This window comes from Pteronotus mesoamericanus, unplaced genomic scaffold, assembly GCF_021234165.1.
Source record: "Pteronotus mesoamericanus isolate MK-2021 breed Mesoamerican mustached bat unplaced genomic scaffold, CSHL_Meso_final contig_74, whole genome shotgun sequence".
NCBI lineage: Eukaryota > Metazoa > Chordata > Mammalia > Chiroptera > Mormoopidae > Pteronotus > Pteronotus mesoamericanus.
In genome coordinates, this window is record NW_026555247.1 from 15,119,012 (window position 1) to 15,131,720 (window position 12,709).

At 40.1% G+C, this 12,709-nt stretch overlaps 1 protein-coding gene across 1 annotated transcript in view; it reads left to right on the plus strand.

The window, feature by feature from the left end:
• ASXL3 (ASXL transcriptional regulator 3) overlaps nucleotides 1-4,965 on the plus strand; it is a 164,958-nt gene extending 159,993 nt beyond the window's left edge. The window contains exon 15 of the mRNA XM_054583813.1: nucleotides 1,258-4,965. Coding sequence (XP_054439788.1) covers nucleotides 1,258-4,965 — 3,708 coding nt within the window. The remainder of the gene's footprint in view (nucleotides 1-1,257) is intronic.
• The last annotated feature ends 7,744 nt before the right edge of the window (nucleotides 4,966-12,709 follow it).

Sequence of the window (12,709 nt, forward strand, 5' to 3'; positions counted from 1 at the left end):
CTCCGGGAAATATCTCTATCTACCAAAGTTCTACAGCATAATTCCAAATCGATATGACCCTGTAGTACATGGCAAGCATTTATAATGTAAATATACATATGTTAAGAAGAGAGATATATGTTTTCTAAGAAAAGTTCTAAGGGGGCAAAGAGGAAGCAGAGAACATATCAACGGCACTGAATGAGGAGCCCTCAGACTCCCCCTGTGCTCATGGGTATATGGCCCCAGAGCAGCCTACTTGACCTCCAGTTTTTTTCAACTGTAAAATGAGACTTTAGCTAGATACCTTCCAGCTCTACAAATTTATGACTCTAAGAAAGTTCTTAGTGACTAGAAAATCACAGACGTCACTATGATATGTTGGTTATTAGGTCTTATGCTTCATGAATTTGGTGGTGACAGCAAGTTTCTTAACTAGCATGAATAGGTGAATGGCGTGGATTGGGACCTTTATGAAATTCAGCAAATTGTGGATTACCACTATCAAAAGAAACAGCCCAACCCATACTTCCTTTTAAAGGCAAAACAAAAACAAAAAGCAAAGCAAAACAGAGTTCCATCTTTATAACAGTACTGTAAAGGAAATAGACCAGAAATAACTAGCCTCATTTTACATCTGAGTTTATAAACTCTTTATGTGTGCTTATTACATATGTATAAAGCAGCATGCTAGGAGACATAAGAATACGTAAACACTATAGGATTTCTGGCTCAGGGAGGTTATTGGAGACTCTGAAGGACACAGTGATTTGCCTAGCATCATAGAGCTTTTTTGAGCAAAGTCAGGATGAGAATTCTAGTCTCCTCCTGATCTCTCAGATAGGGCTTTTTTTTGTGCGTGTCAAATTAAGACAGACAAACTCAAGTAGAGTTAAGGTCCCAGATTTTCATGCCAGCAAGGAAGATAACTTAAGAGCTAAATATCTCTAAGTCTTTTTTAGATAACCTCATTTTGAGAGACATGGACTTTGTTTCCATTTATATGAGGCATTAAGAAGACGTTGCATTTCTATGCCAAATGAAGTCACTAGTAGATGTTTTCATAGAGTAAAAACAGAGATTAAACTTTTAATTTTCACATTCATGCTGCATTTCATGTTCTTTTGTACCCTAATAACCCATTTGGGGATTTAGGTATAGTTAATGACACATGATGAGAAAATGCAGTTACTCTTCTTCTTTGCATTGTTACGTGCCGTGTGTCTTCTCTGTGATCATGGACCAAGTGCCTTATCTTTCCATTCCCCCTTCTTGCAGATTCAGCTTTCCAAAATTGGGCCACCTTTCATTATCAAGAGCCAGCCAGTCTCCAAACCAGAGTCTCGAGCATCCCCTAGCACATCCGTCAGTGGTGGGAGGAACACAGGAGCCAGGACCCTTGCGGATATCAAGGCTCGAGCCCAGCAAGCAAGGGCCCAGCGAGAGGCAGCGGCTGCCGCTGCTGTAGCTGCAGCAGCGAGCATCGTCTCTGGAGCCATGGGGAGCCCAGGAGAGGGTGGAAAGGCAAGAACCCTGGCACATATCAAAGAGCAGACGAAGGCGAAGCTCTTCGCAAAGCATCAAGCCCGAGCCCACCTCTTCCAGAACACTAAAGAGTCCCGGTTGCCTCCGCTTGGTGCAAAGGAAGGCCCTCCAAGCTTAGAAGTCTCTTCTACCCCTGAAACAAAAATTGAGGCTTCAACCGGTGTCATCATTGTCAATCCAAACTGCAGATCCCCCAGCAACAAGTCTGTGCACCTCCGGGAGACCACCACTGTATTACAGCCATCTCTTAACCCAACTAAACTTCCAGAAACTGCCACTGACTTATCTGTGCAAAATTCTGATGAGAATATACCTGTGTCCCATTTATCTGAGAAAATTGTTTCATCTACCTCTTCTGCAAATAGCAGTGTGTCCATGCTTTTTAATAAAAATTCTGTCCCTGTGTCTGTTTGCAGCACTGCTATGTCGGGAGCAATTAAAGAACATCCCTTTGTGAGTTCTATTGATAAATCCTCTGTTCTAATGTCTGTTGATAATACAAACACTACAATTTCTGCTTGTAATATAAGCATGTTAAAAACCATCCAGGGAACTGACACTCCATGCATAACCATTATACCAAAATGTGTAGAAAGTACTCCCATTCCCACTACTACCGGGGGCGCCAGCGTACCGGGCTCTGTGGATGACAAGCAGTTGCTCATACCAAGCAGCAGTGCTGGTAACTTGGTCTCCAGCCAGTACACCTCTGTGCCAACTCCCTCCATTGGAAATAACTTGCCAAACCATCTCTCCACTAGTTCTGTCTTGATTCCCCCAACGGGAATTAACAGATTTCCTCCTGAGAAGATAGCCATGCCTGGGAGTGAAGAACAAGCCACCATGTCCGTGGGGACCACTGTGAGAGCAGCCCTCAGCTGCAGGGATTCAGTGGCCGTTACAGATGCTCTGGTTGCATGCCCACCCGTCGCAATGTTTACCGGAAGTATGCTGACAATAAACTCTTATGATAGTCCTCCCAAGTTAAGTGCTGAAAGCTTGGACAAAAATTCAGGGTCTCGAAACAGGGCAGACAATTCTGGGAAACCTCAGCAACCTTCGGGGAGCTTTGCACCAGCAGCCATAAACAGATCGATTCCATGTAAAGTCATCGTTGACCACAGCACCACGCTGACCTCCACTTTGTCTCTGACTGTCTCCATTGAAAGTGCAGAAGCCAGCTTGGACATCCAGAGCAGGTCGGTGAGGACAGAGGCAGCCATACAGCCTATGGCATGTCCTCAGGTGTCTGTTATTAGCAGGCCTGAGCCGGTTGCCAGTGAAAGCGTAGATCATGGTTCTGGTTTCATTGCAGCCTCTGCAGCAAAACAAGAGAGTAAAACAATGCAGGCCCCCTGCACAAGTCTCCGAGAAGTACCCTTGGTTGTTCCAGATAAATTAAATGAGGTGACTGCTCCTAGTAATAGCTTTGCTGAGCAGGCACGTGGCCCGACCGCTTTCAAAAGTGAAGCAGACACAACCTGTAGCAATCAGTATAACCCAGGCAACCGGATTTGCTGGAGCGATGAGGGCCTGAGGAGCACAGGACAGCCTCTGGTTAGTCACTCGGGTTCAAGTAAACAGAAAGAATATCTAGAGCAGAACTGTCCAAAGGCTATTAAAACTGAACATGCCAGCTACTCGCACATGTCAGAACTTCACCCCAGGAACCTCATAACAAGTGTCGCTCTCCCTGTGAAGTCTGAACCTCATGAAGTGGAGAAGGGTTTTAGAATGGACACTGAGGACTTCCCTGGGCCTGAGCTGCCACCTCCGGCCACAGAGGCAGCTCCCAGTGTGCAACAGACGCAGAACGTGAAAGTTCCCACCTCTGGTCCCATTGAAGAGGTTATTTCCTTGGCTACAGACACCCTGAAAAGAGTTCCCAATGCAGGGAGCTCAAGCTGTCGTCTGTCCTCTGTGGAGGCGAATAATCCACTGGTGACACAGTTACTACAGGGCAACCTGCCTTTGGAGAAAGTGTTGCCACAGCCCAGACTGGGAGCCAAGCTCGAAATTAACAGGCTTCCTCTGCCTCTTCAAACTACCTCAGCGGGTAAAACAGCACCAGAGAGGAACGTTGGTGAAATGCCATCTAGTTCTCCAAACCCAGACGGGAAGGGCTACTTGGCGGGGACTCTTGCCCCACTGCAAATGCGAAAACGAGAAAACCACCCCAAAAAGAGAGTAGCCAGGACTGTGGGGGAACACACTCAAGTTAAATGTGAACCAGGGAGATTGTTGGTGGAGCCAGACGTTAAAGGCATGCCTTGCGTCGTCAACTCCAGCCTGAATCAGCTAGGACATAGCCAGCCCTTTAAGCAAGAGTGGCTGAGCAAGCATGCCATGCAGAACAGGATTGCTCACAGCCCCGAGGTCAAACAGCAGAAGCGGCTGCTCCCTTCCTGTAGCTTCCAGCAGAACCTATTTCATGTGGACAAGAATGGCGGCTTCCATCCCGACGCTGGTACCTCACACAGACAGCAGTTTTACCAAATGCCCATGGCTTCCAGGGGCCCCATTCCGACTGCGGCTCTGTTACAGGCCTCTGCCAAGGCCCCAGTGGGCTGTAATGCATTTGCCTTCAGTAGGCATCTTGAACAAAAGGGACTGGGAGAGGTGGGCCTTTCTTCAGGACCTCACCAGCTAAGGTTAGCCAACATGTTATCCCCCAATATGCCCATTAAAGAAGGCGATGACGTCGGAGGGGCTGCACACGCAATGCCAAACAAAGCATTAGTGCATCCCCCACCCCCTCCACCGCCACCCCCTCCACCCTTGGCTTTGCCCCCACCTCCCCCACCACCACCTCCACTACCTCCACCTCTTCCTAATGCAGAAGTCCCAGCCGATCAAAAACAACCTCCGGTTACCATGGAAACCACTAAGAGACTTAGTTGGCCACAGTCCACGGGCATATGTAGCAATATAAAATCGGAACCTCTTTCTTTTGAGGAAGGTTTAGGCAGCAGCTGTGAACTGGGCATGAAACAAGTTTCCTATGACCAGAATGAAATGAAAGAACAGTTAAAAGCATTTGCGCTAAAGAATGCAGATTTCTCTTCCTATTTGCTTTCTGAGCCACAAAAGCCTTTTACCCAATTAGCTGCTCAGAAAATGCAGGTGCAGCAACAACAGCAGCTCTGTGGAAATTATCCAACAATACACTTTGGTAGCACGAGCTTCAAAAGGGCAGCCTCTGCAATTGAAAAGTCCATTGGGATTTTGGGAAGTGGCTCCAGTCCCGCCACAGGCCTGCATGGTCAGAATGCTCAGATGCCCGTTCAGAACTTTGCCGACAGCAGCAACGCGGATGAATTGGAACTGAAATGCTCTTGCCGGCTGAAAGCCATGATTGTGTGCAAAGGTTGTGGGGCCTTCTGCCATGATGACTGCATAGGTCCTTCAAAACTCTGTGTAGCTTGCCTGGTTGTGCGATAAGAACGGAATGAAAGATGCAGTATCCCTTTTCAACAATGGAAAAGCCACGTGGCATCAGCAGCAACAAATTGAGTAACTCAGTGCTTTATATTGTGCTAATTTATTTTATTTTGGAACAGATTATCTTTTCTCTATAGGATTATTATTGTTTTTGCATTTCTCGGGAAGGAGAGATCGCCTCCCGTCCGAGTGGTTCAGTGGCATGTCTTTACGTATTTAGTTGCCTTTCCCAACTTTGGAAGATTTTTGTCCATGTGTATACAGGTTACTACCCCATCAGGGTTTTTTTAAATTTTTTATTTTTTTATTGTTGGGTTTTTTTTTATTGTTTTATTTTTTTAATTCAGGTGTAGATAGGAAAAGGACATTTTTAAATACTTAATACTAACCAGAAATGCAGATGTAGAAAGAGAATGGTAAAAGTGATTTAAGGTGGGTTATGCGTTCTGTGGAAAAGCCAACAGCAAGGGTTTTCACTGTTGACTCTTCTGGACCTACCTTTACCCCAGTATTAGATCATGTTTGAAAAGGGGAATCTGATTTAAATGTTTGATTCCTTGTATTTACCCATATCACAAAAGATGCATTAAAGGAGGTTTGCCATTAATAAACTCCACTGTCCTTCTCTTTCCTTCCTTTTTATTCTTTTCAGAGACTGGCAGAACGTCTGCATTGGCCTTGGACATTGTACAAACATTATAGTGAAAAGTGTCTTAGGTCAGAAATCGCAGTGTGGGCCACATGCCCAGTAACCTGGTTTGAGCCCTTTGGACCTGATCCTGTAGGATCAGTTGACCAACAGAGAGCCATGGGCCCAGAGGATTTCAGAGCTTCATGTGTGTGGCCTTTAAGAGCAAGTATTTAAAAAAAAAAAAAAAAAAAAAAAAAAAAAAGAGTCCTAAAATTAAAAGGAAATAAGTAAAATGCTGTGTATGCAAACACATATAAATGAGCTGATAATGTAAATATTGGTCCATTCTCTTCACTCTAATGTAATAGTAAGTATTAAAATATGGGGGACATAATCGTAGACCTTTTTTAATGACACTATTGCATTCTTCCAGCTTTGAAGAGGTTGGTCACCTCTTTTTAAAACTTTCATTGATAATAGAGGGGACTGCAGAAGGCTGAAGTGTTGACATTTCTCTGAATAATTTTTTTCCTCATGATTCACAATCTATAATTCTGTTTTACTCTGAAATAGCCCTTATTTTAAAAATTGTTCTAGGCATCGCTTGTTTCATTTTCTTTCCCCTCAGGTGAATTCAGCACAGTCTTCCTATCTGGGGGAGTGGAACTGCTTTTGAAAAAGGGATACTGCATCTTACAAATATCATCAGCATTTATCCAGTGAAGTCTGAGTGTTGAGTATTTGAGCTCCATTCCATAAACTTTGGCCACCCTCATGCCAGAGAACAGCTTTAGTTCAGGAGGCTCTGTTCCCTAAAGCAAGTTCAAAAGCACATGCACATTGTGGGAAGATGAAAGACAACAAAAACTACGCCCATTTAACTTCCAGTTACAGAGCACAAAATGTGGAGTATCATTAACCCATTGATTGAGTGCGACTGTAGAATTTAAAAACAAAAAAAACAAAAAAAGGGGGTTAAATATCATCTCTCCATTGTGAGAATGACAGATATTTTCACATGGGATCATCCTATTCAATGTAAACTTTTGACATTCCCTTAAAATACGTCTTAAAAATTAACTGGAATGAACAGAAATTACATTTCTAGGAAAAAAAAAAACACTTGTGATTTCTTTTTTTATAGTAATCAACGATGGTATATGTTTTTTTTTCTTCCATGTTTATTGTGATGTTGCCAAATTTTGTTAGGTGAGAAAATGTCATTTTTATTAACAAATTGCTGATAGTGAAAGATACTTTATCTTAAAAAGCAAGAAAAACAAAGAGAGGCCTGCCTTTGTGGCTGCAATTTGGTGCTTCAGTATTGTTGCTTCTGTTTTTCACATTAAAATTAACAAAATTAACACACAACTGAAAAAAAAAAAAAAGCAATGCACTTAACCAGCCCTTCCCATGGAATGCAGAGTAAGTTCCAGCGGATCCTTGCTTCACCCTGCTCCAGGTTGCGTTTGGGTGGCATCCTCATCCGTGCTGTCTCAATGGCCTGCTTGGCTCTGATGTCATCTTGATTCAGAAGACCATGCTGTAGTCTCACAGAGGGGCATCCCTAAATATAGACACTTGCATGCCAACTCCTTCCAAATTCAGTTGCTGCTCTACCAGTGTCAGATACTGTCTACACCAGCAGATTCAAAACTATCGTATCAGTAACTGACACGGTGTTGAAAGAAACTCTACAAAACCTTTGCACTCTGTATATGAGGTACAGTTGAGGCTGATGTGATACTGAGACCATATCAGTTCCATCATTGTGGAATACTGCCTGCAAGTTGCTTACTGGGAGTAAAGAAAAGTGTCCTTCCGTATGTTTTGATTTTTCAGGTAGTAGGTTGGGAGATCACTTGTTGATCATGTGTGGATTCTATCCCCCAGGTCCAAAGAGCATAATTTTTCTATGCCCTTGCTCATTTTTTATCCCAGTTTAAATTCCTAATGTTCACATACGGTTTTTATTACTGAAAAATTAGTGTCTTTGGGCTAAAAAATAATGGAAAGAAAGAAAAAAAATCCAGAAGTAAAAAGTGGGTCAGGGATTTTACAAGTGTCCATTTACTATATATACAAAGGCCAGTATATTTGGATTAGGTGAGTAGGTTCTTAGTTTTCTGATTCCCCACAGGTGTCTGCCTATGTGCAAATGGAATATGTTATTTACTACATGGTTATTGTGGTGTAATGTGCAAATTTTAGTGTGTGCATTATCCTGATTATTGGACACTATGCTATCCTTATCAGGAATAGAACTTGCACATGTGACATGTATTTTTTTTTTTTTTAATCACAAAGGATATATTTCCGTAAGTAGCACTTTTGGAGCAAGGGAAGGAAGAAAACCGCTATTCCCTAATCCCCCTCCTCTATGATATGCATATGCCTGAGGTGTGTAAAGACATTTAGGTAGTTAATGGGCATGTTAATAAGAACATTCTGATGCAAAGTCATTTTCAAAATGAAAATAATGTCCTTCCCCCAAATGAGAATGGCAGAAATGTTGGTGAACTGAGCACCATAGTTATAATATTTCCCTGCTAAGGCCTAGTTTGAAAAAGAAAACTTGAAAAACCTATGAGGTTGAGCCTGGTTGCTATAAAGACTTTGTGGTATTATGTGTTTGTAGGATGAGCTATAGAAGGTTTAGTTGACTTCTAGACCTCGGATAGTCTTACTCACTTCAAAATAAACATGCAAAAACAAGCTGATGCGTACGGTGCTTCATAAGGCAGTCAAGAGTAAGAACACGTGATGCTGCAGCCCGGTTTCCTTTACAAACATTTGCATAATTTCTAAAGAGGAAGTTATGATGGCCTTGGTTCCTCCTCGGTCTGCTAAAGACCCAGCTCACCGAAGCAGAAGCCAAGGTTAGGGTTGCATCGTCTCTCTGGTATCGAGGCCAAGCACCGTGCTAGCCACCTGGTGGGAATGAACCCGCTGAACGTACAGAGCCCAGAGTCACTGTCCTTTTGTGTTTCCAGAGAACAATGTGAAGAGTCCTAGCAAAGGAACTCATCAGACTGTCAGGGGCCCATGTAGCCAAAATGTCACTGAATATAAATATCTTGTCTTCAGTCCTCATGCTTTGTCACTGTAAAGCGAACAAAAAGCATTTTTACGATAATTTAAAGGAGCTGCTTTTTTTTATAGCACATACTATTTCGCTTTGTACTATATTTGATAGTTGCAGAATAATTTAGACAGTAGGAAAACTTTGTTGTATTTGTACTGTTCATGAATGTTACAAAGAAAGTGCTTTACTTGGTTGCCATAATTTTCTTGTACTGCTGTATTTTCCCCTGCTTCATGGAAACCTAATCTGATTCATTTTTTTCAGTACAGTTTCTTTTTTTAAATGTGTGTTTGTGTGTATTTTTTTTTTTTTTTTGGTCAGTATTCTGAATGTTTACATCTGTTTGACATTAGCCATTTAATGCCTTTTTTTAAAAAGGCAGTATTACTCTTACAGTGTAACAGGAAAATGTGAAATCGACCCAAACATAACATGCATGACAAACAGTTGAGGGTGAAGGCCCTCAACATACATAGACATTTTATCAGCAGACAGAAAAGTAAAACCCTCCTTCAGTCCTTTACCAAAGAATATATTACTCCCACAGGAAAAACTCAGAAAAGGTGTGTAAAATCCTCAGAAGGGGGAGCAGTTGATTCATTAAGACTGCTACAATTTAAAACTGTTACGCTTGCTTTGATACCTGACTAAATTTGACTGAGTGCAACAAGCATTTAAACAATTTTTAGACAGTATTTTGTTTAGAATTCAGGGATCATGCATTCTTTAATGGTGCTGTTTGTTTTTTATTTCTTTTCTACAAAGAAAAAAAGTGTTGCCTACAAAAGTGACTGCTCACAATACCATAAGTTAAACAAAATGTATGTCTTTTCATGTTTCTCTGTTTTTCCCTTTCTCAAAATAACAATTTGGGTTTCAATATTAAACTCTTCTGGAGAAAATAAAGAAATTAAACATTAAATAATTGTCATCTTTAATTCTTTTGTGAAACGAGGTAGTTTACATACTTAAAATGCACTAATAAATACATTGAACATTTTACCTAAGAAAAAAGTGAAAGAGAAGACAAACCATTGATATTAAATTATCTACCCATTCTTCCTGGTGTAGTGAACTGTCAACATATGATTATAATGATTGTTAAAACAGTAAAAATCAAACTGAAATCTCTTTGAAATTAACCATATCTTCTATTCTTATCATTTAAAAATATTTTTGGATCTTCTTGTTTTCATAAAGATTTTATTCTTATAGTAAAAGACATTCAGTTGAATAAATTGTTACTACCATACTTTTAACTTTTAAAATGAGTTAACTTTCACAAATTCTTTTTAAATTGCTCTCATTAATATTTTTAATCTTAAATAGTATAGTTAGGGTTATTTGAATAGAGTGCTGGAGTCCGTTACAACAAAACTGCCTCCGCTATGTTTATGTTGGTTGAAAATATGCATACCTTTACAGTAAGATGGATCAGAAGCTTTAAACATAATTGGCCGTTAAATCTGAGTTCAACTGTTTCATCCACACAGAAAATGTTGTCTTTAGCCACCAGATGGCGAAAGAGGATATTTACTTTTGGAAGAAAAAGAGAAGAATGAAACATGCTTCTTCCTCCTCTTAAAACTAAATTAAATGATTATAACAGTGAAAGTCCAACATCCAAGTAAGTCAATGGCAGTTATATCTAAGTTTCACTAAATTATTTGCATTATTACAATGATATTCTTTTTTTGCCTTATATTTTCTATTAAAATATTTATAAAATGCTTTATTTTACTTAGTGTTATGGGATTTCTTTGTTTGCACTACTCCACAGGTATCATCTCTCCCAAAATTTATTAGTGCAGTTTGAACAGTGCAGCATTCTTTAAAATGACATTTATGGAAACTGATCTGAATGCTTTTTATGTTTTAATTCATTTATTCTCATAAAATAGGTACAATGATATGATTTTATACAGATATTTTATCTTCTTAATATAGTAATGTGACCTGATTTGAGTGAACAATTGCTCTTAGGATCTAAAGTATTAATTTGTATCCAATGTAGTGCTTATCTGAAGACAAGTGATTTACCCAGTTTTCACGTACTTAATTGTCATCAATGGTAAGTATGCTGTTTTGTAAGAACCTAGCTAAGAGAGTAGTTGGTATGACATTATGAGGCTTCTTTCTGCAAAACACAATTGAACAGCAATCTTAGTGTTTCTCACTCCACAGAATTATTGGAAGTCTTTAGTTGTAAATTGCCTAGATTTAATATTTGAAGTTCAGGTCACACGCAATTATCCACAGTCATAAGCAAAAATGAGAAGTCGGAGTAACCCAATGTCACAGTTAATGTGGGAGTCTAAATGGAGCAATGAATCTGTTTCTTAAAGAAACTTTTATCCAAGTTGTCAGTATAATTGATTACCATTGACTCTGACTAAGTAAGGGTCACATGATTTGCAGAGTATGGGCTGATTTCTCTTGGCATTTTATTTAAAACAAACAGTTTTAGTTTGCTCTTCAGCTATATTAATTAATATCCCATGTGATACCTGACTGTAAATAAAGCTGGTATTGAAAATATTTAGCAATCCTGCAAAGCATTAGCCAAGCCAAACAAATGCCAGACAAATCAAGAGAGATGGCCCCATTACAACAAACCAATAAAGAGTGGCTGAACATTAGTTCTGTGAATAAAGGAGCTCCTGAATCTGCTTTTATTAAGTTATGATTTATATGTATTATATCCATTGCATTTATGGGAAAGTTTGTTTCTGAGGTACATTTCTTAAGTTAAAATTTCCATCTACAATCTCATTTACAGTATATTTTAAGGAAATTGTTTAAAGGTGAGCTTTAAGCCAAACACGATAAAATATCCAGGACTTTCCCACTATTGATTTTTCCAAGTTCTCTGTGCAGTGGACTCTTCCCACAAGTAGCCGAGGGTGAGAACACCAGGTGCTTCAAAAGAAGGGCCTGGGCACTTGAGGTCACATAAGATCCACCTTATTTTCTGTGGGCTGATCAGAAAGTAATATTTTATCATAAGCTTGTAAATGGAAAATAGGTTTTACCTTTGATCCAAACTTAGCTCTCTAGTTTTAAATTACGGTTTTAGTTCAGGAAAACACTGTGCTCCAAATTCTTATTCTTCAATGCTGAGGGAACATGAAAACTTATAGAGATTTAATTGTATACTATACCAAATACGGCAATTTTCCAGAGTTGTTCCCAGAAGGCAGGTTGTCTTTAATAGAAAATAACAGGTAATACTTCTGAAATTCTATGGATTGAGTGCTACAAAGCATTTCATAGGTAATATCATATTTATCCCTAGAAAAATCCTGTTAGGTAGGCACTGTTCTCATATCTGTGTCATGAATGAGGAAGGTGAGGCTTAGCGAGCTTAAATAAAAGGACACACAGCTAAGCTTTGGAGTATGGAAGATTTTTCAGAGACCAAAGCTCATTCTCTTATTTGCTGTAAGGCACAATGGCTTCTACATGGACTACTAGGTACTAGGGATTCTAAAAAAAATCAGAAGGCCCAAACCTTGAAAAAAGTTTTGGCTAGTGGGAAGGGTGATAAAATAATTTTAATGTGGCAAGAGTGTAACCAAGACCTGTACAAGATGCAGTGGGGCAGACAGCCACTTGACAGTTGCCACTGGATGAGACGAAGCCTCCAGAGGAGTATCTGTCACCCACACCTGGCAGAGTTTCAGGCAACCACGTTGAAGAGAGGGCACGCTCTTCCCTGGCAGCATCCTGGTCATTCCCCTTGAACAGGGATCATGTATAAAGACACAGTCTTCCCCGATAAGGATCTCTGCAAGGTGTATGGTCCTCTCCACATTTTAGAGATCTGTCCCCAAGGTCTTTTTACATGAATCTAGGCATTCGTTCAGATATTGGTAATAATTGATTTTGTGAGTTAGCATATTGTAGCAATGTTTGTGGATCCCCATGTCCTTGGTGTTCATTGACTTTTTAATACTTTTAAAAAATCAATGCAATACATATTCCTCCTATATTAAAGAGTCAAATCCCATTACAGTGGCTATAGCAAA